Here is a 26,206-nt window from a genome sequence, read left to right as displayed (position 1 = left end):
TTTTAGAACAATTGCTAATATGTTTCAACTTCACTATTTCTTTTGGTTGGTGACTAAGTGATTAATAAATTAAAAAAAAAAAGGAGGACAATTAAGTTAAACAGATGGAAGGGAGAAAAACTCCAATGACTAGAACAATGAAAAATCCCAAAAGTTCTGGATAACTAAGAACAGTCTTAGGATATACATAGATCTAGCCCTCTTACCAGTAGTATTTTGTCAAGGGGTGTCACATACTCCCACAGGTATCTCATCCCCACCTTAGGAAGGATTTAAAATTGAAGGGGCATGATCTGACCTGATAGTATGGATTTCTCCACAAGATGGCACTCATATAGTTTCTTTGATTTTAGTTTCTATCCTAAGGAAAGATTTGCAGTGTAAATTCACAGAGTAAATAGAAACGTGACTTATGTTTTATGATTTGTGCATCTATTTCATGTTTTGTTATATAGAATTTTCTATCATGTTTCAGAATTGAGGGAAAAAAATTGGGATGTGGTGTTCATATGCAGGGGAAAGAATGGCAATGTGAATGGAACAATGTATGTGTCTGTAGAAATGGTTCTTCAGTCTCCTATCAAAGTTGAGGCTTTGTTCAGCCCTAGAATTTTATTCTAGTCCCATGTGGCCAATGCTAAATGTTTTTATCCTTTATATTTAGGTACCATCTCTGAATGTAAAAATTGGCTTTTTTAAAAGGAATGTAAGCATTTCTATGTACATGTTATGTAATATGAATGTAAACATACATATATATGTTAAATTTGAAAATTTTTTTATTTTGGAAAAGTTCAAACATATATACAAAATTGACAACGTTATAATGAACTACATGTACCTATTATATAGCTTTAGCAATTATCAACTCATTGCCAATCTTGTTTTATCATTTCCCCTTACCTTTCCCCATTTATTTTGAAGCAAACCTCTGTATGTGTATCTGGCATATTGTTAGAGGCACACACGTATTCACCATAAAATGCATTATCCTAAATCAAAAGTAATGGTATGGACAAAGTATTAAGAGCCCAAAAGGAGTGATTAATTCTGCCTTGAAGAACAGGACAAACTCAGAGAAGCCTTTGAAGAAAAAATGACATTTGACCTATACATTAAGGATGTGTAGGGACCTGCCAGGTAGAGAAGAAATGGAAGAAAACACATTCTAAGCATTGGTGCAGTATGAGGAGAAGGGTACAGATGTGAATATGCATGAATTAGTGGAGAATTAGTGGAGAATAGAGAATTAATGTATTTGAATATTGAGGCACTGTGGAGGAAGCTGCAGAAGATGCAGCTGGGAAAAGAGTCTGTGGTTATTCTAGGAAATTAATGATTATAGTTTATGTATCCAGAAATATTTTTCTACAGCTTTATGAATAAAATATAAACTACTTTTTCTACATTTTTGTAGATTTATGACACAGTCCAGTCTTTAACAATGCTGAAATCAAATGACTCGTTGTTTTCCTTGGATACTTTGTTTTTTGAAAAACCAGGTGAAGCTAAAAAGTAAGTCTGCCTTAATGATAATATAGTATATTGTTTTAGAGATTTTTTATTTTTAAGGAGTTTTAATTTTCTCACTAGACATATACAAATAAAAAACGAGGGGTCGACAAAATGATTTTTCAGGTATATAACTGGTAAACATGGAATTCAGATATAAGGGAGTATCTGAATTTTAATATGTTAAATGTTATATCTTAAAAAATAGAGCAGATGCTTGCCTGTTTGGCTTTCATGTGTTTGCATTTCTGGTTTGTTCAAATTATTTTTGTCCAAGGTAAAAACTTGAAGTAATGGTCAAACAGTAGCAACGGACAAGGAGTGATGACACCTTTTGGAAACAGAATGGGCAGTGTGCCAAAGACCAAGTGTGATGGGCAGATTCATTGTAGGCAGGTAGTAGGGGTGGAAATAAAGATGTGGTGCCAGAGGGAATAAGAGCAGAGAATAGTCTGTTAAATACAGGTTTTTATGGATTTTCACATGTAAATTTTTCTCAATTCTAAGTTTTCTATGTATTCTATTGTATTATCTTTTTTCTTTTTTTTAAGATTTTATTTTTAAGTGATCTCTACACCCAGTGTGGAGCTCGAACTCACAAGCCCAGGATCAGAAGTTGAATGTTCCACTGACTAAGCCAGCAGGCGACCCTATATTATCCTTTTTTAAAGAAAGGAAGTATTGAGTAAAGTATTTATTGTTTCATTAATTTTTTCATTCATTCAAGTATTATTTCAAATATTGATTGAATGCAGAAAAGGATATAAGAAGGATGAAACAGACTTTTACTTCAAAAGAACTTAAAATATATTTAAGGAGATTAAGAACACATATGGAAAGGTCATTAATAAGTAACATAACTGTAATTCATCATCCAGACTTGGCTACTTTGAGAGTGAAAGAGTGCATCCAATTTGTACAACATGTGTTAATCAGGACTGGTCTGGGCAAAATGCAACATATGGTTGCCTTTCTAACAATACTGAGTCAAAAAAAGATGTGAAGGAAATGATAAGCATACATTCATGCAATGAAATTTCAGATTTGGAGGGAGACCTGGTGTAGACAGATCAGGTTAGGCTTTATGGTAATGGGGAGAGACTTCAGGAGACTTTGAAGGATTTGATAATTCTAATAAGCAGAGGGAAGAGGCAATTCGAAGGCAGAGTTTAACAGCAAGAAATAATAGAGGTGGGACAATTCGCAGTATTTTTAGGTGATAATGTATAGAGAAGTTTCGTGGAATAGGAGACTCATAAAGGAGAAACAGTGGGACATAAAGTTAGAAAAGTAAACTGAGGATAGATTGTGGTGGATTTTAAGTGCCAGAATAAGGATCTTGGACGTGACCATGTGTTAAAAGCCATGGAACTGAATCAACAAACATTTATTGATGATATGTCTTATTATGTAAAGCACTGTGCTAAGTAGTATTGATGTGAATGGAACTAGAAACAAACCTTTATGTGTTTATGATTTGGGGAGGGTATCAGACTGATCTATCCTCAATCTTTCTATTATCTATATATAATATGCAATATATATATTTTCTACACACAGACATATAATACAATAGGACTGTAATAAATATTATTGGTTCAAATAGTACTTAAGAAGAGGGAACAATTTTAAACTTTTTAAAAAAGATTTTATTTATTTGAGAGAGAGAGAGAATAAGAGCAAGCATGAGCGTGGGAAGGTCAGAGGAAGAGCCAGACTCCCTGCTGAGTAGGAAGCCTGATGCAGGACTCCATCTCAGGACTCTAGGATCATGACCTGAGCTGAAGGCAGTCGCTCAACCAACTGAGCCACCCAGGCACCCAGAAGAGGGAAGGATCTAAGTTTGATTTTGAATGAACATAAGCTCTAGTGTCTAGAATATTTCCTGGAAAGTAGTTCTCGTAAATAATTGTTGAATAGATTAATGAAGGAATGAAACAATGGAACTTCTATAGGTAGATACAGGATAGGGTCATGTACAGTGGCAGTCAGAGTAAAAGAAATATTTTTGAATAAAGATGAGGAGGTACAGAATATGTTATCTATTTGGTATGCAAGTAGTTCACTTTGGGCTGGACTGTAAGGTAAGTAGAGTAGGAGAGTTAAAACTCTAAGATAGCCTAAGGCCATTTGGACGTTTGATATTGTTTGGAAGCCACTGAAGTATTTTGAATGGAATATAATTATGATGAAAACAATTCTGAATCAGTGTGATAGGAGTGTGTAAAATACGTTAGAGAAAGCCAGAGGCAGTGAGGCCAGTTAAGACATGATTGTTCTTAACCAAATTGATTAGAGCTTTGATTGAAATATTGACAGTGGAAATACAAGGAAATGAATTCAAGAAGCATTATAAAGAAGATGCAGTAAGACCTGGTATATGTCTGGATATATAGATATAAGATTTTGCTATAATTTGAATTCTGGATGACTGAGAGAATGATGATGCCTCTGGAAAATAGGGAAGTCATAAGGGAGATTTGATTTTTACGGGGATGCTGAATAGTAGAATTGTATGTGTGCTTTTTTTTTTTTTTTTAAGATTTTATTTATTTGACAGAGAGAGATCACAACTAGGCAGAGAGGCAGGCAGAGAATGGGGGAAGCAGGCTCCCTTCTGAGCAGAGAGTCCAATGCGGGGCTCAATCCCAGGACCCTGACTGAGATCATGACCTGAGCTGAAGGCAGAGGCTTAACCCACTGAGCCACCCAGGCGCCCCAGATGTGTGCTTTTTATCTCTCTCTTAGATTTTCTGAAATAGTCTCTGTGTAGAAAAGAGTTAATACATCAGGCCTAAACTACTGTCCTTGAAAAGGCCCTGGTTGTACGAATGGCCCTTGGCTAGAGTGAGAACTTTAAGAAAGTTCCCACCATTAACTGATAGGAATGGCTCACTGCCTAAACTGTTTATACAGATAGGTTTATGCTGACTATCTGCTTTTCTTCTGGGAATCTAGAATTTAGGTATGTACTAGACAGGGGATGCCCACGTGATTAGTCCCCAGTAAAAACACTGGGCATTGAGTCTCTAATGAGCTCCCTCATTAGCAACACTTCACACATGCTAGTATAGCTTGTTGCTGAGGGAATTAAAGATGTCCTGTGTTGCTGTACTGGGAGAGGATCTTTGGAGGCTTGTGCCTGGTTTTCCCTGGACTTTGCCTCATAGTCACAAATAGGACTATATGTTGAATTTGAATCAACCCAGGGAATCATTGGCTCTGGGGGTGCTCTTGGGGACCCTCTGACAGTCCTAAATTTCAAATGCTTTGGTCTATTATCAGACAGTCTGTCAGACATTGTCAGATAATGTGTTGTAGATTTTTGATTTGGAAAACATAGCTGTGGGAGCTATGTGTTAGGAGGTACAAAAGGCAGTAGTGTAAAAGACTGGGTCTCTCACTTTCCAGAGTTTAAAGTCCTAAATAAAAAAGATTTAAAAATATCATAAAATCCTTGCCACTTGGGGGTGCCTGGTTGGCTCAGTTGATTAAGCGACTGCCGTTGGCTTAGGTCATGATCCTGGAGTCCCAGGATAGAGTCCTGCATGGGATGTTCCCTGCTCAGTGGGGAGTCTGCTCTTCCCTTTAACGCTGCCCCCCTCTCATGCTCTCTCTCTCCCTCTCGTATTCTCTCTCTCAAATAAATAAATAAAATCATTAAAAAAAATCCTTGCTACTTGTCATAGACAGTGGGTGTGATGCTCTTCTCAGGTTTATTTCCTGTCAGCCAATACTTACTTTTTTGCTCTAATGAAGGACAAATCAACTTTTATTGAAAAGGAAACATTAAAAATTTATATGTTAATAGGATCAAAGCTGAAAGATAAGGAGAGACAGTTCACAGTGCCAACAGGGTGGCAAAATTCTCAAAAACTACTTTAAGTTTACAAAGTGATTATCATTTTCAACTAGTTTCTTGGATTTTCTGTGGTGGTTCGGGATCAAGGGTATTTGTATTAGGACACTAATTTGTAATAATATTTTAGGAATACTCTAGAGAATAGAGAATACCAGTAGTGGTGTCATTTACACACTGATGACCCATGATCTGTTGTGAAGTGTGTCATAAGTATTTTGTTACTTCTGATAGTAAAGATGCTGATGTTTCAGAATGATTTACTACTTTTTTTTTTTTTTTTTTTTACATTGGAACAGATTTAAGATTCTTGTCACAAGCTGTTGAATTAGAGGAAAAAAGATGGAGTTATAGCCATTATTTAGGTAGCATATCTCATATAGCAGTGTCATTAATCGTATGACACACAAGGGAAAAAAGATTGAGAACACTGCTGTGTATAAAGATACATCAGAGTCACCATAGAAAATTAATTTATAGGTTGTTTATCTAAGAGTCTGTAATTGAGTAGTTTAATTAATAGCTTCTGATATAACTTTATTAACATATATATTCACACTTTTATATTTTATATAGCTATCCAGACACTGAAAAATCATTGGATTGGTTTCTCCCACCTGCTCCATTGATTTCAGAAATTCCAGATACTCAGGCATTGGAGGAGGAAATAGGAAGTCATAAACTGTTAGGTAAACTATCACATACTTGTTATGAAGTTAAACCTGTGCAGCTCATGTCAATGTAAAAAAACCTAGTAATACATTAAAATGTTAATTCCTTTATTTTAATGAAATAAAATGATAGACTTTATTCAAAATAGTGCTCACCAAATCTTAAAATCAAAAACATCTTTCTTCTCCATATATACATATGCATACATATGCATATTGTGTGTATGCAGTACACTATCACAAACATGTACTGTTGCATGAATTTGTTTCCTCTTATTATTAAAGTTGTCATTGCCATTTAGTTTTTGTCTTGCCTTTTACTAAAGGTAGGATCTTCTGGCTTAGGAAACCACATTCTTGAAAAAAAGAAGATGCAGAGTATTTTATATAGTTTGGTAACATTTTTATAAAGTTAAAGACAAGCATATTCAAACAGTATATGTGATCTTATGTGATATTGTTAAAATTTTTGATTTTTCAAATTTGGTGGTAATTCATATATGTTATCTTATTAACCTTTGTAACTTGTGTATATTTTATACATGAAAATATACATTACATTTATATTCTCATATATACCAAATAATACATAGTATACACAGGCTTATATATACTATATATATATACATAGATGGTAAAACAAATTTAAGCCCTAACAATGCCTGCAGATTCCTCCCAACCTCTCAAAGATGCCTGTAAAATCTCTGTAAAGAAACCTTTAAAATTTTTCACCCTGATAAAAGCATTCCTTTATCTTGATTTTAGAAGCAATACTACAAAGTTAAAAGCATTGCATCATGTATTTAATACTGAATCAAATCCAGTATTGTATATGATCGGTCATTATATTTCTGTGTGTAAATTGGTAATGTAAATATTCAAATCCTCTTAATTGTATAATTATATCATTTGTAGCTGGTAAAATACTTAAAAAGTATAATAATGGTTATTTCTGTGAGTCAGAAATTAAACCTATTTTATAATGTAGGTTTTTTATAAATTTCAAATTTCAGTGAATCTTAATTTGAGTGCCCTTCAGTGATATAGTATACAATAATAGTACCAATCACCTATAGTTCAAAACCATATTTGGTGTCATAGATTATCTTGTTACTGTATGAATAACTTTCATGTTTACCTTGTAAGCTGTTTGAAATTTTTGTTAAATTTTTTCATGGTCATTTTGAGAATTTATCTTCATGGAGAACATATATTAATTAATGTATTCCATTTTTGTAGGTCAGGAAGAGAAGCCAAAAATGTTACCATCAAATTTAAAGATAACTAATGAAAACACAAATTATATTTCACCAACACAAAAAATCCAGTTTGCCTTTTCCTTAAATAAATATGAAGCAGGTGATCTGAATTTAGGAGGAGCAGGTAACAATGACTTAGCACATGTTCCTGGCAAGCTGACATATGGTATTTCTGAGAAATACAAAAATCACGTTAGCACTGAAATAATACCTGAGAAAAGTGTTCCAGATAATACAAAATTATTTAATTTTGCAGAAGGTAAAGGAGAGAGCACATCAGCCTTCCGAAAAAGGTAATTAATTAAATGAATTACAGAATATTCAATGATAAAGTTGAACATTTATGGTATGTCCAAATGTATGAAGTATGATAGAATCTAAATGAGAAAAACATCAACAAATAGGGTTTAGTATATACCAAATGCTCTGTTAACTCTGGGATTCTAGTCATAGGTTCTTGCCTTCAGAGACCTACAACTTAATGGGGAAAGGACAAATAATTTAAAATAATTGATTAAGTACTTTATAGTACAACAATTATTTTGATGAAGTATATAGTTAGAGCAAAGGGTCTCAAAATTTTTCAAACTTTTTACTGTAAGGACCCTTTACACTTAAAAATTACTGAGGATTCTCAACAGTTTTTGTATATATGGGTTACGTCTATCAATATTTAACCATATTAGAAATGAAAACTCAAAAAATTTAAAAAGCAAACAGTGCTTTACTATTATGAAAATTGTTTTGATTCTACATACTTTCTGAAGAGTCTCAACTGTCCTTTGAGAATTGCTGTTACAGCATATCATATGGGGTCCTAATCTGTTCTGGAGCATCAGGGAGGGCTTTCTTCACGAAGTGGTATTTAAACTTAACTTTGGGGTACCTGGGTGGCTCAGTCGGTTAAGCATCTGCCTTTGGCTCAGGTCATGATCCCAGAGTCCCAGGATCACATCCCGCATCAGGCTCCCTGCTCAGCGGGGAGTCTACTTCTCCCTCTGAACTTCCAACCTCTTGTACTTTCTCTCTATCTCTCAAATAAATAAATAACATCTTAAAAAATACAAAAACAAAAACTTAACCTTAAGGAGGAATAGAATTAAACTAAGGGCAAATGAAGGAGAGTACTCTAGGCAGAAAGAATAATAAGTACAAAAGACCCAAAGTAGCACAGAGCTTGGCCTATTAGAAAATTTCCTTTTGTGTAAAATCAGAGAGCATGCGGAGAGGTAAGGTTTGGAGAGGTCGAGTCATTCAGAATCATGTAGGCCGCCATAAACTTTGTGCTTTTTCTTAAGGCACTGTTTCTTAAGCTGTGGCCTGTGCACCCACCATATCAGAATCATCTGAAGTACTTGTTAGAAATTTGGGTTCCTGAGTCCTACCTTAGGCCTGTTGAATCACAGTCTATATAAAGGTGGGGAGGGGACCCAGGAATTGTCATTTTTAACAATTTTTTCTAGATGATTGTTATGCACAATAAAGTTTGAGAGCTAGAATTCTAAGATTCTACATTTTAAGTAGAGGAGTAGAATTGAATTTTTTTTTTAATTTAAAGTGCATTTTGGCAATCAGTATGATGAATTAGAAGGAACTAAAATACTTTGTGAAAGGTCACTTAGAAGGTTTTTATTAATCTAGGTGAGAGAGAATGGGAGACTGATGTAGACTGTGGTAGCAGAAATGAGAGAGTTCAGAGTGATTTAAGAGATAAAATTCCCATAGCACCTAAATGATTATTAGATATGACACCTGATTCATGGTTTTCTGACTTGAACCAGAATGATGAAGGATGGTAGTGCCCTTTCATGATGTGGAAAACTATAAAGGAAGAACAGGTTTGGGGGAAGGTGATGAGTACAGATTTGGACATGTTGAGTTTGAGTACCTATAAATTGTCCAGATAGGGAATTGGATGTATGGGTTTAAAGATTCAGAAGAGATCTAACTGATAGGTTTTGTTTTCTCTGTGACATAAGAGATGAGGTCATTTGTGGAGTTTGAGGGGAAAAAGTGGGAATATTGAACAAGTACGAGAAGAGTGGAAGAGATTATTAAAAATGGGAAAGCAATCCAGTTAGAATAATGGTAGGCTTGTTGGACACTCTAATTTTAGTATATGTGCGGCAGAAGCGAGCACTTTGTTGAACACTCTAAAGGGCCCAATTGAGGTTGATGTCTATGAATTTTTTGTAACAGTTCTATTAAGATACTACTCAGGGTGCCTGGGTGGCTCAGTTGGTTAAGTGCCAATTCTTGGTTTTGCCTCAGGTCATGATTTCAGGGTCATGAGATTGAGCCCTGCCTGGGGCTCCTTGCTCAGCATGGAATGCTTGAAATTCTCTCCTTCCCCCTTTACTCCTCCCCCTACTTGCCCTTACTCTCTCAAACAAATAAATAAATAAAATCTTTAAAAAAAGGAGATATAACTCATATAAAATTCACTCTTCTGAAGTGTACATTCATGGGTTTTTAGAATATTCACAGAGTTGTGTACTCATCACCACTATCTAATTTTAAAATATTTTCATCTCCCCAAAAGAAACTGTATTCATTATTGATTACTTCCCTTGCCAACTCCTCATTCTCCTTCCCTCTCTCCAGCCCCTGGCAACCACTTACCTTTCTGTTTTTAATGGATTTGCCTATTCTAGATTTTCATATAAGTGGAATCATACAATGTCTGGCCTTTTGTGTCTGTCTTTTTTCACTTAGCATAAGGTTCTCAGGGTTTATCCATATTACATTGTATATCAATACTTCATGTTTAATGGTCAAATAATATTCCATTCAGTGGACAGTGCAGCATTTTATCCATTTATCGATTGTTGGACATTTGAATTATTTCTACTTTTTGACTATTATTAATGCTGCTGTGAACATTCATGTACAAGTTTCTGTGTGAATATATTTTTGTAATTCTTTTGGATTTATGCCTAGAATTGGAATTGTTGGCTCATATGGTAACTATATACTTAACTTTTTTGAGAAATTGCCAAATTATTTTCCAAAATAACTGTACCACTTCATAATCCTACAAGCAATATGTGAGGGTTCCAATTTCTCTGTCCTTGTCAGTAGTTGTTATTATTCGTCTTTTTTGTTGTAGCCATCCCAGTGGGTTTGAAGTGGCATCTCACTGATTAGCATTTCCCTAATGACCTATGAGATTGGGCATCTTTTCATGTGATTATTGGCTAGTTGTGTATTACCTTTGGAGTAATATCTATTCAAATCTTTCATTTTTTAATTGGGTTTTCTGTCTTTTTATTGTTGAGTTGTAAGAGTTCTTTATATATTCTGGATAAAAGTCTCTTATCAGCTGTATGACTTGCTAATATTTCTCCCATTCTCTGTGTTGTTTTTCACTTTTTTGATAATGTCCTCAGCAGTTTTAAATTTTGATGAGGTCCAGTTTATCTAATTTTTCTTTTGTTGCTTGGGCTTTTGGTGTCATAGCCAAGAAATCATTGCTTAATTCAAGGTTGTATAAAGATTTACTACTGCATTTTCTTATAAGATTTTTATAGTTTTAGCTCTTATATTTAGGTCTGTGATTTTTTTTTAAGGATCTTATATATTTATTTATTTTAGAGAGAGAGAGAGTGCATGAGCAGGGGGAGGAGCAGAGGGAAAAGAACAAGCAGACTCCATGCTGAGTGCAGAGCCTGACATGAAGCTTGATCCCAGAATCCTGAGATAATGACCTGAGCCAAAATCAAAAGTCCAGTGTTCAACTGACTGAGCCACCCAGGTGCCCCTGTTCACCTCTGAAGCTTTCTGAACCCCTTGTCATATATGGGTTTTTCCTTCATGGTAGTTTTATTAGGTATGCATGATTGATAAATCATTGGCCATTGGTGATTGAACTCAATCTCCATTCCTCTTTCTTCCTTGGGTATCACAGATGAGGCTGAAAGTTCAGCCTTCTCTAATTAGGGTTTATTTTTCTCTGGCAGTTAACCCCATCTTGAAGCTATCTAGGGGTCCTACAAGAGTCACTTCATTAGCATAAACTCAGGTATGATTGGAAGGGGTTTGTCATGAATAACAAAGATGCTTTTTATCACTACTATCCCAGAGAAAATTCCAAGGGTTTTAGGAGCCCTGTGCCAGGTACTGGGAACAAAGACCAAATGTATATTTCCTATTATACTAACTAGGAAACTATCTACTAAATAAAGGCTTATTTCTGGGCTCTCAGTTCTATTCCACTGACCAGTATTTGCATGAGTACATATCCCACACTGTCTTGATTACTGTAGCTTTGTTGTAAAGTTTTATTTATTTATTTATTTTAAAGATTTTATTTGTTTATTTGACAGAGAGAGATCACAAGTAGACAGAGAGGCAGGCAGAGAGAGAGAGAGAGGGAAGCAGGCCGAGAGCCCGATACGGGACTCGATCCCAGGACCTTTAGATCATGACCTGAGCTGAAGGCAGCGGCTTAACCCACTGAGCCACCCAGGCGCCCTGTTGTAAAGTTTTAAATTGGGATGTGTGAGGCCTCCAACTTTGTTCCTTTTTTCAAGATTTTTTTTTTAAAACATAGTTTTTTTAAATTTTTTTTTATTTGACAGAGAGAGAGGGATCACAAGTAGGCAGAGGGGCAGACAGAGAGAGGGGGGGAAGCAGGCTTCCCGCTGAGCAGAGAGCCTGATGCGGGGCTCGATCCCAGGACCCTGGGATCTTGACCTGAGCCGAAGGCAGAGGCTTAACCCACTGAGCCACCCAGGCGCCCCAAGATTTTTTTTTTTTTAAGCTTCTCTGGGTTCTTTGCATTTTCAGATGAATGCTGTGATACATTGGTAAATTTCTGCAAAGAAGTCAGCTGGGATTTTGATGGGGATGGTATTGAATCTGTAGATCAACTTGAGGAGTATTGCCATCTTAATGTTAAGTCCTTTAGTCTATGAACATGACTTATCTTTCCGTTTGTTTAGATTTTCTTTAATCTCTTTCAATGATGTGTGAGATTTTCAGTGGACAAGTCAAACTTGTTTTGTTAAGTTTATTTCTGAGTATTTTGCTCTTTTTGATGCTTTTATAAATGGAATTAAAAAGTTTTTTTTTTTTTCAGATTGTACATTGCAAGTGTTTAAACATCAGCAATTGATTTTGGTATATTGATCTTGTATCTATAGTGTTGCTGATGATGACTCTCAGTTTTATTGTTCAGAGTGTTATGTCATCTACCTAACTGCTTTTTCCAGTAGTGTTCCCCTGCCCACCTGCAATTATTTTAAAAAGTAGGTAGATTCACCTAGGATTGAGGTTTTGCAAGATAAGGATGTTAAAAGGATAAAGAGGAATTGGAGTTTGGAATATTAGTAAAAGAGTGGTCAAAAAGATAGGCCATGGGATCTAAGTCCATTAAAGGTAGATGAGAAAAGAGAAGGGAAGATAGTTTGGGGGAAAATAAAGAGGTTCATTAAAGTATATTTGTTTTTTTACTTCATTGGTAGCTTGTGTAAATAAGCTGAAAGAATAAGAAGCTGTGGTCAGAGAATGATATATTGGAATGATTGATTTGAGAGGAGGAGCAGTTCTGGATAATGACAGTGTTTAAGATGAGAGAATAGGTGAATGAAATTGTTTGAAGTAGAAAGCCGCTGTAGTTGAATGCCTAAGAAATGAAGAGGAGAGGATTTTGAATGGCTTATCTGTATGAATGTTGAAGTAATGGAGATGGTGGCAGAATTTGGAATTGAGAGGAAAAGATTCTTAAGTGACCACATGTTGCTATATGATATATGCCATGAGGAGGGTTACAAAGTGTTATAACTAGTTGGCACAGATAACTTCTATAAGAGAACAGAAGAATAATGATGCAGATTTTGGATGAAGAAGGCACAGACTCTCAATCCTCAAGTACATTTGGTGTGGAAAAATTAGCAATTTCTACTTGAGTTTTTTAAGAAGCAAGAATTTTTCAGGGCAATGCAATATTTTTGTTAAGACCAGGAAGTAATTGTAGCAATCAGTGAAGAAGTTGAGGACATAGGGGAGTTTATGGAGTGTGAGTTCTAGAGGAACTAGGAAGAATCTGAGGTCCAGAGAATTTAGGTAACTAGCACATGGATAATATTTTTATAGTTCACAAAACTTATTTCAAACTCTAAGTCACACAGCTAGAAAGTGGAGGAGCTCTGGATTTAAACCCAGTTTGTCTGTTTCCAAAGTCCATGCTTTTAACTGATATGACTGCAGATAGCAAGGAGTCATCCTGTGGCGTAAGTTGTTTTTCTTATCCTCAATACCATTTCATAATCAAATTCTACTATATTATTCAAGGCTAATCATCTGCTTTTGAATTTTCTATCTTCATTGATAGGAGGATGTATTGAAGGATAGAACAACCCTACAGTTTGTTCTAAAGTGTATTTCTTGTTCTATAGTGTTTTTAAAGACTCCTGCTTATATGGAAACATGTCATTAAAAATTAATAGTAAAAATAATTTAGAAAGTGTTCTGTATTTGCACAATACTTGTTTGGATGTCATTTCTTATAGAATTCTGTAAGACTGATCTCTTCTGTCATCCCTAATACTTATTTTGTAAGATACAAATATTACATTAGGACATTTTACTTTTCAAATTTTATTTGTTTTCTGAGAGAGAGAGGGTGAGAGTACACATATCCATATGTGCACAAGAAGGGTTGGAAGGGGCAGAGAGAGAGGGAGAGAGAGAATTTTAAGCAAGCTCCATACCCTACATGGGGCTCAATCTGAGGACTCTGAGATCATGACCTGAGCCTAAATCAAGAGTTGGATGTTTAAACTACTGCGCCGCGCAGGCACCCCTGTATTAGGAACTTTAATGGTCACTTCATATCTTAGGGCTATGGTGAACAAATTAGTTTGATGGGTTGACTTTTGATCAGTTCAATATAATAAATTGCAATTCTAAAGATGGCCTTTGTTTTCTAGAACTTTGCAAAGAAAATACTTCTTTGCAAAGTGTTCTTGACAGTGATACTTATTTAGTATTAGACTAAAATGACTATTGAATAATGTTTGGGAAGTTGCTGCTGTTCCTGACAAGAAGCCACAATACCTGACTACATGGGCCTCTCCATCCAGTTGCCTTTGTATTCTCAAGATGTAGTGGATAGGTCTGCTGAGTGTGAATGATCCAAGAGCCCATGCAGAAGAGACAGTATCTTTTCTGACCTACCTTTGGAAGTCATGCACTTGTACTTCCTCAGTACTCTACTAGTCATGTAATTCTGTCCTGACTCAAAGTCCTAATTTGAAAAGGATGCGACTAGCAGGAGACAGGTCTTGGAGGTTGGCTTCTACAAATGAATTTGAGTTTTCCCTTCTAAAAGTGAAAAGACATAATTCAGTGGTAAATTTGTCAAGTCGTATTTTAGGGGAATGCTTTAATTTTATGTTTGAATAAGCCACAATCTATGGGCATTTTTCAAAGGACCGATTTTATGTTAGTTTTTCCCTTTCTAAGCAGCTGTTCAAGGGCAAACTTTTTTTTTTTTTTTTTTTTTTTTGCAGATTGTTTAAAATATCTGATAATATACATGAGGGTGTTAACTCTAATGACAGTACAAACTTGGACTCTCCTATTGGCTCAGTGAAAGTTGCCCCAACAGAAATGAACAAAGGGGAATTATGGAAATGTAGCAGTAGTAAACAGAAACGTCAATATTCAGACATTAACATGTTTACAGCAAGCAGTACTCTTTCTGCTTCTGAAATCAGGGAAGAGATATTCAAAGCACCAACTTTTGCAGTTGCATCCCAGCCTCATGAAGTTCAAGGTAATTCCTTGCTTTTTTCAGTTGGTTTTATAATAGAACAAACTAGTCTGTATTTCTCAGCATAAGGAAGAATATAAAAATATAAATACAAAAGTAAGGAATACAAAAATGAAAAAAAGAAAAAGTAAATAAAAATAAATACAAAAAATAATAAAAAATGCAGTTTCTGCATTTCTCAATCTATTGCATTTTTAAACTATGGTCTAGGGTGCCTGGCTGGCTCAGTTGGTAGAGCATGTGACTCTTGGAGTAAATGTCATAAGTTCAAGCCTTGTGTTGGGCGTGGAGCCTACTTAAAAAAATAAAAAATGAAATAAACTATGATCTAATATTTAACTGTGCTCTTAATAAAAAGTTATACTAGTTTTATTGAGGCAGTTAGTATGGAAGAGATTAAAAATACCTATATAAATATGTAGAATTATTTTTAGGAGTAACAGAAAATGATATAGATTCCTTGAAGGCTGTCACAGAAATCCGTATCCTTTATTTTACTATAGCAGCTTTATATTTGAAATCATAATTTGTAAGCATGTTATTTTATTGTGTCTGTGTTTATTTTATTGACAATGAAAAAGAGGGGAAAGTGCATCTTTTGGGCCGTGTAAGAGACCCAATGTATGTGAGAGTCAGTGCTGCTCAAAGTGTGGCAGGCTAGTGCCAGTTTGTGAACTGCTTGTTACGAGCTTGTGACAAGATAAGTATAGAAATGAGATTTGTATTATTGGCTGCATTCTGAGCATGTTTCCTTAGATACAGATCATTTCCTAAGGATAGTATATTGTATAGTATATTGGGATAAACATGGGTAGGGGAAATAAATGAGAATGGGACATTCTGTGGATTGGGTATATTTTTTTACAAATCTAGCATTTTTTGAATGAAATTTACAGTTTATACGTATGGTATAATTTACATGTCTGGGCATTTCCAATATAAATATTTTGAGTATATATGTGCATTCTGGAGATAACATCATCTTTGCTTTTTTGATATCTCATGTACGTCTATAACAGTGTACTTGTTGTTTTTTATTATAATCCAGCAACTGTGACTATTATGTGACCATCCCTATGACCTGTGAACTCCTTGAAGGGAAGGGCCATCCCTTGTTTATCTTCCTATCTCCAAATATACTGAAAGGCAGGTAAAGGAAGTTGTTCTGACAAAAGAGTAGCCATGAGCCAAGATGAGGGTAAAATAGTGTGGAATATGTTAGAAAGAACAAGCATTCCAGTTTGGCCGAATAAAAGCTATGATTACAGGAGTAATAGGACATAATGATTGAAAGGTATCCTAGGATCAGGTTATTTAATGTCTTGGATACCAAGGTCAAGAGGTTTTGTTTGTTTGCTTTTTAATTTATTGAACAATGAGGAGAAACCATGCAGTATTTTGAGCAAGTCAAGTTATATCATCAAAACCATGCTTTTGGAATATGGAATTAATGACTCAAAGCTGGGCAAGGCTCCAGACTCCACAAAAGTTATTGTCTAGTTGGCAAAACAGTAAATGAATTCCTAATGAGCTGGAGGAATCTAGGGGAGAATTATTCTAGTCCAGGGTACTCAGGGGACTGAGTCCATTCTGAGGTATGGTTAGAAAATATTTACCTGACTTGGGATGCCTGGGTGGCTCAGTCAGTTGAGCATCTGTCTTTGGCTTGGGTCATGATCCCAGGGTCCTGGGATTGAGTCCGGCATGGGGCTCCTTGCTCAGTGGAGAATTTGCTTCTCTCTCTCTGCCTGCTTTGCCTGTTTCTGCCTGCAGTTCTCCCTCTCTCTGACAAATAAATAAAACCTCTAAAAAAACATATTTGCCTGACCAATCATGAAAATTTTCCTGCAATGCAGATAACTGAACTAAGTTAGAATGGGGGAAGAGAACAATAAAGGATTATACATGATATATCATAACTTCAGATATAGTCAGCTTTTAGTGTTTCTGTTCAGCATGGTGTCTCAATCCTACTGTGCTTTCTTCTCTCTGGTGATCTAAATATGGTTGGAACATAGGAAATATGTTAGTCTTAAACAGGTAAAAGTTAGTTTCATTATGTGTATGATGAGAAAGTCTTCTTATACTTAATGCAACTTGCCATAATATGACAGTAACTTTTGAAGCGTTTTAAAGATCTTTTTTTTTTTAAAGATTTTTTTATTTATTCATTTGACAGACAGAGATCACAAGTAGGCAGAGAAGCAGACAGAGAGAGAGGAAGGGAAGCAGGCTCCCTGCTGAGCAGCTGAGCAGAGAGCCCAACGCGGGGCTCGATTCCGGGCCCCGAGACCATTACCCGAGCCGAAGGCAGAGGCTTTAACCCACTGAGCCACCCAGGCACCCCAATGAAGTGTTTTAAAGTGTTTTAAAGATATTAATGCTATATTACCTCAGCTGAAATGTATCTATTGTTTAGGTCTCTGTTAGTTAAAAATACTGCATACTCTTTTTGCATTGATTTGTTGTTCAAAAAGTTCATTTGTGGTTAAAATCACAGAACTACTTTTTATTATTTCTAAGTATGTATTTAAAGTGGAAGACTAAATGCTTTTCATGATAATTTAAGAGTTTTGGAATTACTAGGACACAGCATATTTTCTAATTCTTTTATAATATTATACTATATTTGAATCCTTAGGACAATAAAAGTTTGCTCAGATTGATTTTGCTATAGTAGTCTTACAATTTTCAATTCTGCAGACATTTTCCTACCTGTTATAACATATAATTGCAGTGACACTGCTGAGAGTTTGTTGAACAAAAGGAGAAATTTGATATTAAGTGTTTATAGTAATGATAAATGATGTTAGTAGTTCAGTTTTCTCATGAGCTGGAAAACTAATTCTATACTCTGAATCAAAGATTCATTTTTGTGAATGTAAATTGATGTGGAACTACCTAATGAGAGAAAAACCAGCATGCTGGCCCACTTGTGGGCTTGTTACAAATAAATATTTTATCGGAAGAAACATATTTTGAAGGAAAAATGAGATTCTTTCAAAAGCTTGATGGATTGACAAACTCAAAATTACACTTTTGTTTTGGCACAAATATTCTGATACTCTGTATAAGTAAAAATAAAATGAAGATTTGTATATTATCTGCTTGATTTAATAAACTCAAACCTATATTAATTGAGTGCTTACTATGAGCCTGGCACTGTTCTAGGTATTTGGAACATGTCAGTTAAGAAAACAGATAATGAATCCTTGCCTTGAGGGGTTAACATTCATTCTTGGGATGGGGTTGGGAGAGAAGACAGATCTGAACAATTCTAACAGTGTATAAATAAGTCATATAGTATGTTAGAAGGCAATGAGTAATTTGGAAAATGAAAAAGTGGAGTGGAGTAGAGGAGATGAAATTGGGGATGCTGGAATTGAGGGCTCAAGATTAGAATTAAGTAGAGTAATTTGGGTAGGTCTTCTTGAGAAGGAGAGATGTAAACAATTGAAGGAAGTGAAAGAGCCAAGGAAATAAGGAGGGAAGCAGTCTAGGCAGAGGGAAGTCCTTAACAGCAGGAACATGGCTGGTGTTTTTGAAGAACAGAAAGGAGTCCAATACAGCTAGAAGGGATTAGTCAGAGGCGAGAGTAGTAGGACCTGAGATCAGAATCACAAAGATGGAGGGGAGATCAAAGATCATGTAAGGCCTTGTAGTCATATGCTTTGAGAGAAAGTGGGCAAATGAGCAGAGAAGTAATATGTTCTCATTTAACCTTTTAACAAGATCACTTACTACAGTCCATCAATTTTTGTATATATGTTCATAAAAATAAAATTGCTGGAGTAACTGTGTATTTGTATTCTCAGATATATTATGTTTTATGTTTCCTAATAGATTATAACAGCCTCCATTGTAAGAACTCTTCTTCTTTATAGCTTCCCACAGCTTTCTAAATCCAGTAATGTATTTTGTATATAGTATTTATTTATTTATTTTTTATTTTTTATTTTTATTTTTTAAAGATTTTATTTATTTATTTGACAGACAGAGGTCACAAGTAGGCAGAGAAGCAGGCAGAGAGAGACAGGGAAGCAGGCTCCCTGCCGAGCAGAGAGCCCGATGTGGGGCTCGATCCCAGGACCCTGGGATCATGACCTGAGCCGAAGGCAGAGGCTTTAACCCACTGAGCCACTCAGGCACCCCTGCATATAGTATTTAATAGATGTAGTTGATAGATGTGACTCAGACTGAGAATACCACGTAAGTACAAGTATCTCCCAAGCTGACAGTAGACTCTCACCTTGGAGAGGGGACAGTTTAGTCTTCATATCTATTAATATTTTTGAGTTTTCTTACAGAGGAAGGACGGTTTAAGTTCTTATAGAGCCAATATGCTGTTAATTGCAATTAAATCCACCACTGAGTACAACTAAATTATTGAAAACAAAGGGATTCAGGGTTAGGTGACCAGAAACACATCTCAGCTAATGAAAGGCAACTAAAGTTGAAAAGTTAAAACAGTTAAAAGTGAAAAGTTAAAAAGTGAAATTGAGAACTTTAAAGGAGATATAAAAATTGCCTAGTCAACATGAATAAGAAAACACCACTCTGCAAAAGATAAAGTGTACACTTATTTTTGATATACTGGCAAATATGCAACTTTCTACATCTTTTCCATCAGATTTAATAGTCAAATTTTAATTGTCAAATTATAACCCTTATATAAACCTTGTTTCTGCACCGGGACATTTTTTTCAGAATATGGACTGTTACTGGGGACTATAATAATTTCTGTTAATTTCTCCCCCCTCCTGACTTTATTGATGTGTAATTGACAAATATATTTAGTTTGTCTAAATTGACAAACTGTTTAGTTTGAAGTAGTACACTTGATTTGCTGTATCACATGTATGATATGATAATTTGACATATGTATGCATTATAATAGGTGCCACCATCAAGTTAGTTTCCACCCTCCATCATCTTCCATATTTACTTTTTTGAATTATATAATTCAGTGCTATCAACTCTAGTCACCATGTCATACATTAGAACCTCACCTTATTGATCTTACAGCTGAAAGCTTATACCTTCTTATTAGCCTCTTTCTATTTCTCCCATGTCCCCAGCCCCTGTCAACCACCATTCTACTCTCTGTTTCTATGCGTTTGATCTTTTGTGCTTTTTTAAGAGTCCACTTATAAGTGATACTATGCAGTGTTTGTCTTTCTCTTTCTGGCTTAATTCGTTTTGCCTAATGGTCTTCAGGTTCATCCAATTTGTCAAAAAAGGCAGAATTCCCTTCCTTTTTAAGGCTGAATAGTATTTTATTGTGTGTGTAGGCATGTGTGTATAAGTGTGTGATATGTATATTTATTATATACATATATATAATATATATGTACATCACATTTTCTTTATCCATTTGTCTCTTTGCAGACACTTAAGATTATTTCCAAATCTTGGTTATTATGAATAATGCTGCAGTGAACATGGGATTACAGTTTTCTGTTTGAGATACTGATTTTGCTTCCTTTGAATATGTGCCCTAAGGGCACCTGGGTGGCTCAGTCTGTTAAGTGTCTGACTCTTGATTTCATCTCAGGTCTTAATCTTAGGGTTGTGAGTTCAAGCCCCACATTGAATGTGTACCCAAAAGTGAAATTGCTGGATCATAAGATAGTTCTATTTTTAATTTTTGAAGGAACCTCCATACTGTTTTCCATAGTGGCTGTACCCCTTTACATTCCTATCTACAGTGTACAAGTGTTCTCTTTTCTCCACATCCTCACTGCATTATTTTTTGTCTTTTTGGTAAATGGCATCCTGATAGGTGTGAGGTGATCTCTCATTGTGGTTTCAATTTGCATTTCCCTGATGATTCGTGATGTTGAGCACTTTTTACTTACTGTTGGCCATTTGTGTCTTCATTTGTGTCTTCTTTGGAAAATTGTTCAGGCCTTTGCCCATTTTTAAATTAGGTTATTTGTTTTTTGCTATTTAGTTGTATGAGTTCTTGTGTATTTTGGATATTAACCCCTTATCATACATATGGTTTACGAATATTTTATCCATAGGCTGCTTTTTCATTTTATTGATGGTTTCCTCTGCTGTGCAGAAGCTTTTTAGTTTGAAGTAGTATACTTGTTTATTTTCACATTTGTTGCCTTTGCCTTTGGTTTTAAATCTAAAAAAAAATTGCTAAGACTAGTGTGGGGAAGTTTATTCCCTATGTTTTCTTCTAGGAGTTTTAGGATTTCAGGTCTTATATTCAATTGGTTAATTCACTTTGAATTGATTTTTGTATATAGTGTAAGGGATCCAGTTTTATTCTTTTGTGTGTGGATATCCAGTTTTTCCAATACCTTTTATTGAAGAGGTTATCTTTTCCCAGTTCTTGGCTCCTTTGTTGAAAATTTATTGATCATATATGCACAGATTTATTTCTAGCCTATCTATTCTGTCTCATTGATCTAGCTGTCCAGTTTTTATGCCCATATCATCCAGTTTTTGATTACTGTAGCTTCGTAATACAGTTTGAAATCAGCAAGTATGATGCCTCTGGCTTTGTTCTTTCTCAAGATTGCTTTGGCCATTTGGGGTCTTGTGTAACTCCATATGAATTTTAGGATTTTTTTTTTATATTTCTCTAAAAAATGCAGTTGGAATTTTGATAAGGATTGAATTGAATCTGTAGATTGCTTTGGCAGTTTACAGTTTAGCAATATCAGTTCTTGAATCCTTGAACATGGAATATCCTTCCATTTATTTGTGTCTTCAGTTTCTTTCATCACTGTTTTATAGTTAATGGTTAAATTTATTCATAAGTATTTTATTTTTAATGCTATTGTCAATGGGATGGTTAGCTTTATTCCTTAGTATTTTATTTTATTTTATTTTTTAAAGATTTTATTTATTTATTTGTCAGAGAGAGAGGGAGAGAGAGCAAGCACAGGCAGACAGAATGGCAGGCAGAGGCAGAGGGAGAAGCAGGCTCCCTGATGAGCAAGGAGCCCGATGTGGGACTCAATCCCAGGACACTGGGATCATGACCTGAGCCGAAGGCAGCTGCTTAACCAACTGAGCCACCCAGGCGTCCCAGTATTTTATTTTTTGATGCTAATGTAAATAGGATTGTTTTCTTCATTTCTTTTTGATATTTTGTTGTTAGTGCACGGAAATGCAACTGATTTTTGTATATTGATTTTGTACTCTGCAACCTTACTGAATTTGTTTATTCTAACAGTTTTATAGTGGCGTCTCTAGTTTTTTCTATATATAATATGATGTCATCTATGAATAGAGACCGCTTTACTTCTTCTTTTCAATTTGGATACCTTTTATATCTCTTTCTTGCCTAATTTCTCTGGTTAGGATTTCCACTACTATTAAAAGTAGTGAAAGTGGGCATCCTTGTCTCTTTCCTAATCTTAGACAAAAGCTTTCAGCTTTTTGCCATTGAATATGATGTTAGCTGTGGGCTTGTCATAAATGGCTTTTATTATATTGAAGGACATTCCTTCTTTAGCCAGTTTCTGGAGTGTTTTTATCTTGAAAGGATACTGTATTTGTTAAATGCTTTTTTCTACATCTATTGAGATGACCATATGATTTTTTTTTTAAGATTTTATTTACTTATTTGAGAGAGAGAGAGAAAGAGCACAAGCAGGGTGAAGGGCAGAAGGAGAAGCAGACTCCCCACTGAGCAGGGAGCCCGATATGGAACTTGATCCTAGGACTCCAGGATCATGACCTGAGCCAAAGGCAGATGCTTAACGAGCTAAGCCACCCAGGTGCCCCGATCATACGATTTTTATCTTTAACTTTTTTTTTTTTTTTTTTTTTAAGTAAGCTCTGTGCCCAATGTGGGGCTTGAACTCATGACCCTAAGATCAGGAGTCACATGCTCTTCTGACTGAGCCAGCTGGGCACTCCTGATCTTTAACTTTTTAATGTGGGCGTATCATGTTGATTTATTTGTGGACATTGAACTTCTTTCTATTCCAGAAATAAATTCCATTTGATCATGTGGTTGTGACCCTTTTAATACACTGTTGAATTTGGTTTGTTAATATTTTGTAGAGGATTTTTGCATCTATATTCACTAGGAATATTGGCCTGTAATTTTCTTTTTATTGTAGTATCCTTACCTGGCTTTGGTATCAGTGTAAACTAAGCCCCTTAAGCTATCTTCATTTTTTTTTTTTATTCTTTTTTCATTTTGCTCCTCTGACTGGATTAATTCCATTGCCCTGTCTTTGAGTTCATTGATTCTTTCTTCTGTTTGATCTGTCTGATGTTGAATCCTTGTGATTTCTGTTTGGTACTTTTTTTATATCTTCTATGACTTTGTTGAAATTCTTACTTTGTTTATGCATTGCTTTCCTGACCTTGGTGAGCATTTTTATGTATTCTCTTAAACTACTGGATAAATCACTTATCTCTGTTTTGTTAAGTTTGGTTTCTGGAGACTTATCTTGTTCTCTTATATGGAACATATTCCCATTTCTTCGTTTTCCTTAACCTCTATGCTGGTTTTTACACATTTGATAAAATATCCACCTCTCCCAATATTGACAGGCTTAGGAGATGAGCCTCATCAATTAACTTAACCCAAACTCATAGTTCCCTTTCAAACCTTTCTGATTGCCCAACTCACTCTCTTTGTTCTTAGTGGCTTCTAGTAGTTGAGCTAAAATGTATCAGTGTCCCAAAGGGGAGGGTTGTAATTAGCACCTAGGTGCAGGCTGATTGAAAGCCAGAACCTGAGGTAGTAGCGAGAAAGTAGAAACTGGAAATGAACATTTTTGCTGCTCCCTCTGCACTGAGTATATCTGCAGAGGAAGAGGAGTTGTTCCTGTGCCCATTTAAGAACTGCTTATTTGTTTGCTATAGTCCTGTGGGTCTCATGGTTGCAAACCCTGTTGGCTTACAGAGTTGGGTGTTGGGGGCTTATCCTGTGGGTGGGAGCCTTAAAGGTTGGGGCTCTATATGTGTGATCCAAAGTCTTTGCTGGGAGAAGCTAGGAGTTGGGAGTTCCTTTCTGTTTGTATGGTGCTTTGCCAAAGATGGGAGTTAGGGTAAGAGTTGTCTCAGCCTTTCCTACCCATTTCATTGTGGGCATTTTCATTCACCCAGTGTGTAGGAGTCACTTAACTAATTTCTGGATTTTTCTTAGAATTGCTCCATGTGTAACTATATGTTTGGTGCATCTGTGGGAGGAGGGAAGGTTCAGGAGCCTCTTTTGTTGCCATATTGGTCACTCCCTCTATATCTATTAATTCCTTTCTTATGATGTTAAAACAGCAAGTATTAAAGCCTCATCATTAAATATTATCAAAGTTAATGTTGATTAATTGAATTTTTATATTAAAAGTAACCAATTAATTAATTAAAAGTAAAGAATTCTTAAAAATTCTGAAATATTTGACTCCTTAATGCTATTCTAAGCGGCAAAATTTAGAAGTGTGTTCAAGGAATTCCCATATTTCAACTATATACAATCCAAAGCCTTTGATGATGTAAGTATTTTATTATGATTTTTATTTATCTGCCTCTTCTTATTTTATTGTGTACTCTCTAAGGGCAAGGACTAGATCACATTCATCTTTATGTTTCCAGTGCCATGCTCAGTGACTGGTACACTATAGGGACTCAAAAAATGTTTGCTAAATGAATGTATGTGACTTTCATAGGTGGGGTTTGTTTATACTTATTAAATTTATAAAATTTCTCTGGAAGCTAAAGAAATTATTTTCTTCTAGGTCTAACATATTATTTTCACAAATGAAACATAATGATAAATTATTTAATAATGGTGTTTTTTTGGGAGGGTGTGGATGTAGAGTAGGGTTAGAATTTTAGTAAGTTTAGAGGTAAAAATAATTTGAATTATTATTCCAGAGAGTCTTTCTTACATATTTTCTAACAAATTGAGAGTGTGAATGAAAAATTCTATATATTCCATGATTGATTAAATTTTATTTTTTAGCTTCTTTACACAGATAGGAATTTTGTGATTTGTGCTCCAACTGGTTCTGGGAAAACTGTAGTGTTTGAACTAGCTATAACAAGATTATTAATGGAAGTCCCATTGCCATGGTCAAATATTAAAATTGTTTACAGTAAGTATTATATAAGAGTAATTAATTATAATAATGAAAAACCATTGAGGCAAAAGTAAGAAATAAAGTTCAAGCCATAAGAATTAATATTCGGTTTGCCACACATTTTTAATGAAGACCTGTCACATTTGCTCTTGTCTGTTACATTAAATTCCAAACACATTTTCCCACAGTTGTAAATAAAAAGTAATATTTGAATTGAGAGTTTGACCTTTACTTTTTTTTTGTTTTTCTCCTTTTGATCTTTTTTTTAATTTAATTTTTTGTCAGTGTTCCAAGATTCTTTATGCAACGCACCCAGTGCTCCAGACAACATGTGTTTATTTTTTAAAGGACAACAAGAACAATAAATTCAAACATTTTGAAATTCTAAAAAATTTCCTTAGGAACCTGAACTCTTTGTTCTTAGATATATATATATATGTGTGTGTGTGTGTGTGTGTGTGTGTGTGTGTGTGTGTGTATATATTTAAAATTTTTCATCAAAGTAATTTATGTACATGGTTAAAAAAGATGGATTATTACAAAAAGTCTTTTAATGAAAAGCATAATCTCCTACCTTACCTCTCTCTGCTCTTAGTTACAATTCCCTGAACAATTACTTGTTTTTCTATTTTTAGTACAGCCTGGTGATTATATCTCTAAATAATATGCTTATATTGTTAACTCTTTCAATTTATAAGTACTAGGCAACACCTCGATGTTTGATCTTAATTTTATTAACCAATGTTTGTGGAAGTAATTTGAAAATTGCACTGACATTCAAAATAAATATCTTATATTGTTATAGTGGCACCAATAAAAGCCCTGTGTAGTCAGCGTTTTGATGATTGGAAAGAAAAATTTGGACCAATAGGATTGAATTGTAAAGAACTCACTGGAGATACAGTAATGGATGACCTATTTGAGATTCAGCATGCCCATATTATTATGACAACTCCAGTAGGTGTTATTTATACTCAGTTATTTCCTTGGTTTATTAGAAAATGTTTCTCTTCACCATGAATAAAAATTAAGAGAAAATACAAAGTATAAGAAAATATATGCAATGTAAA

General features: G+C 35.0%; 1 protein-coding gene across 1 annotated transcript in view; it reads left to right on the top strand.

Annotated features, from left to right (window-relative positions):
* The first annotated feature begins 1,444 nt into the window (after positions 1-1,444).
* LOC111142922 (HFM1, ATP dependent DNA helicase homolog) overlaps positions 1,445-26,206 on the top strand; it is a 135,035-nt gene continuing 110,273 nt past the window's right edge. Inside the window, exons 1-8 of the mRNA XM_022496294.1 lie at positions 1,445-1,515; positions 5,948-6,060; positions 7,282-7,594; positions 14,816-15,081; positions 15,513-15,560; positions 24,478-24,548; positions 25,019-25,151; positions 25,942-26,093. Of these exons, the coding sequence (XP_022352002.1) occupies positions 1,445-1,515; positions 5,948-6,060; positions 7,282-7,594; positions 14,816-15,081; positions 15,513-15,560; positions 24,478-24,548; positions 25,019-25,151; positions 25,942-26,093 (1,167 nt within the window). The remainder of the gene's footprint in view (positions 1,516-5,947; positions 6,061-7,281; positions 7,595-14,815; positions 15,082-15,512; positions 15,561-24,477; positions 24,549-25,018; positions 25,152-25,941; positions 26,094-26,206) is intronic.

Source organism: Enhydra lutris, unplaced genomic scaffold, assembly GCF_002288905.1.
Source record: "Enhydra lutris kenyoni isolate GAN:26980312 unplaced genomic scaffold, ASM228890v2 scaffoldscaffold9, whole genome shotgun sequence".
Taxonomy (NCBI): Eukaryota; Metazoa; Chordata; class Mammalia; order Carnivora; family Mustelidae; genus Enhydra; species Enhydra lutris.
Note: the sequence above shows the minus strand (reverse complement) of the source record. Positions and strands in the feature narration are given on the sequence as shown.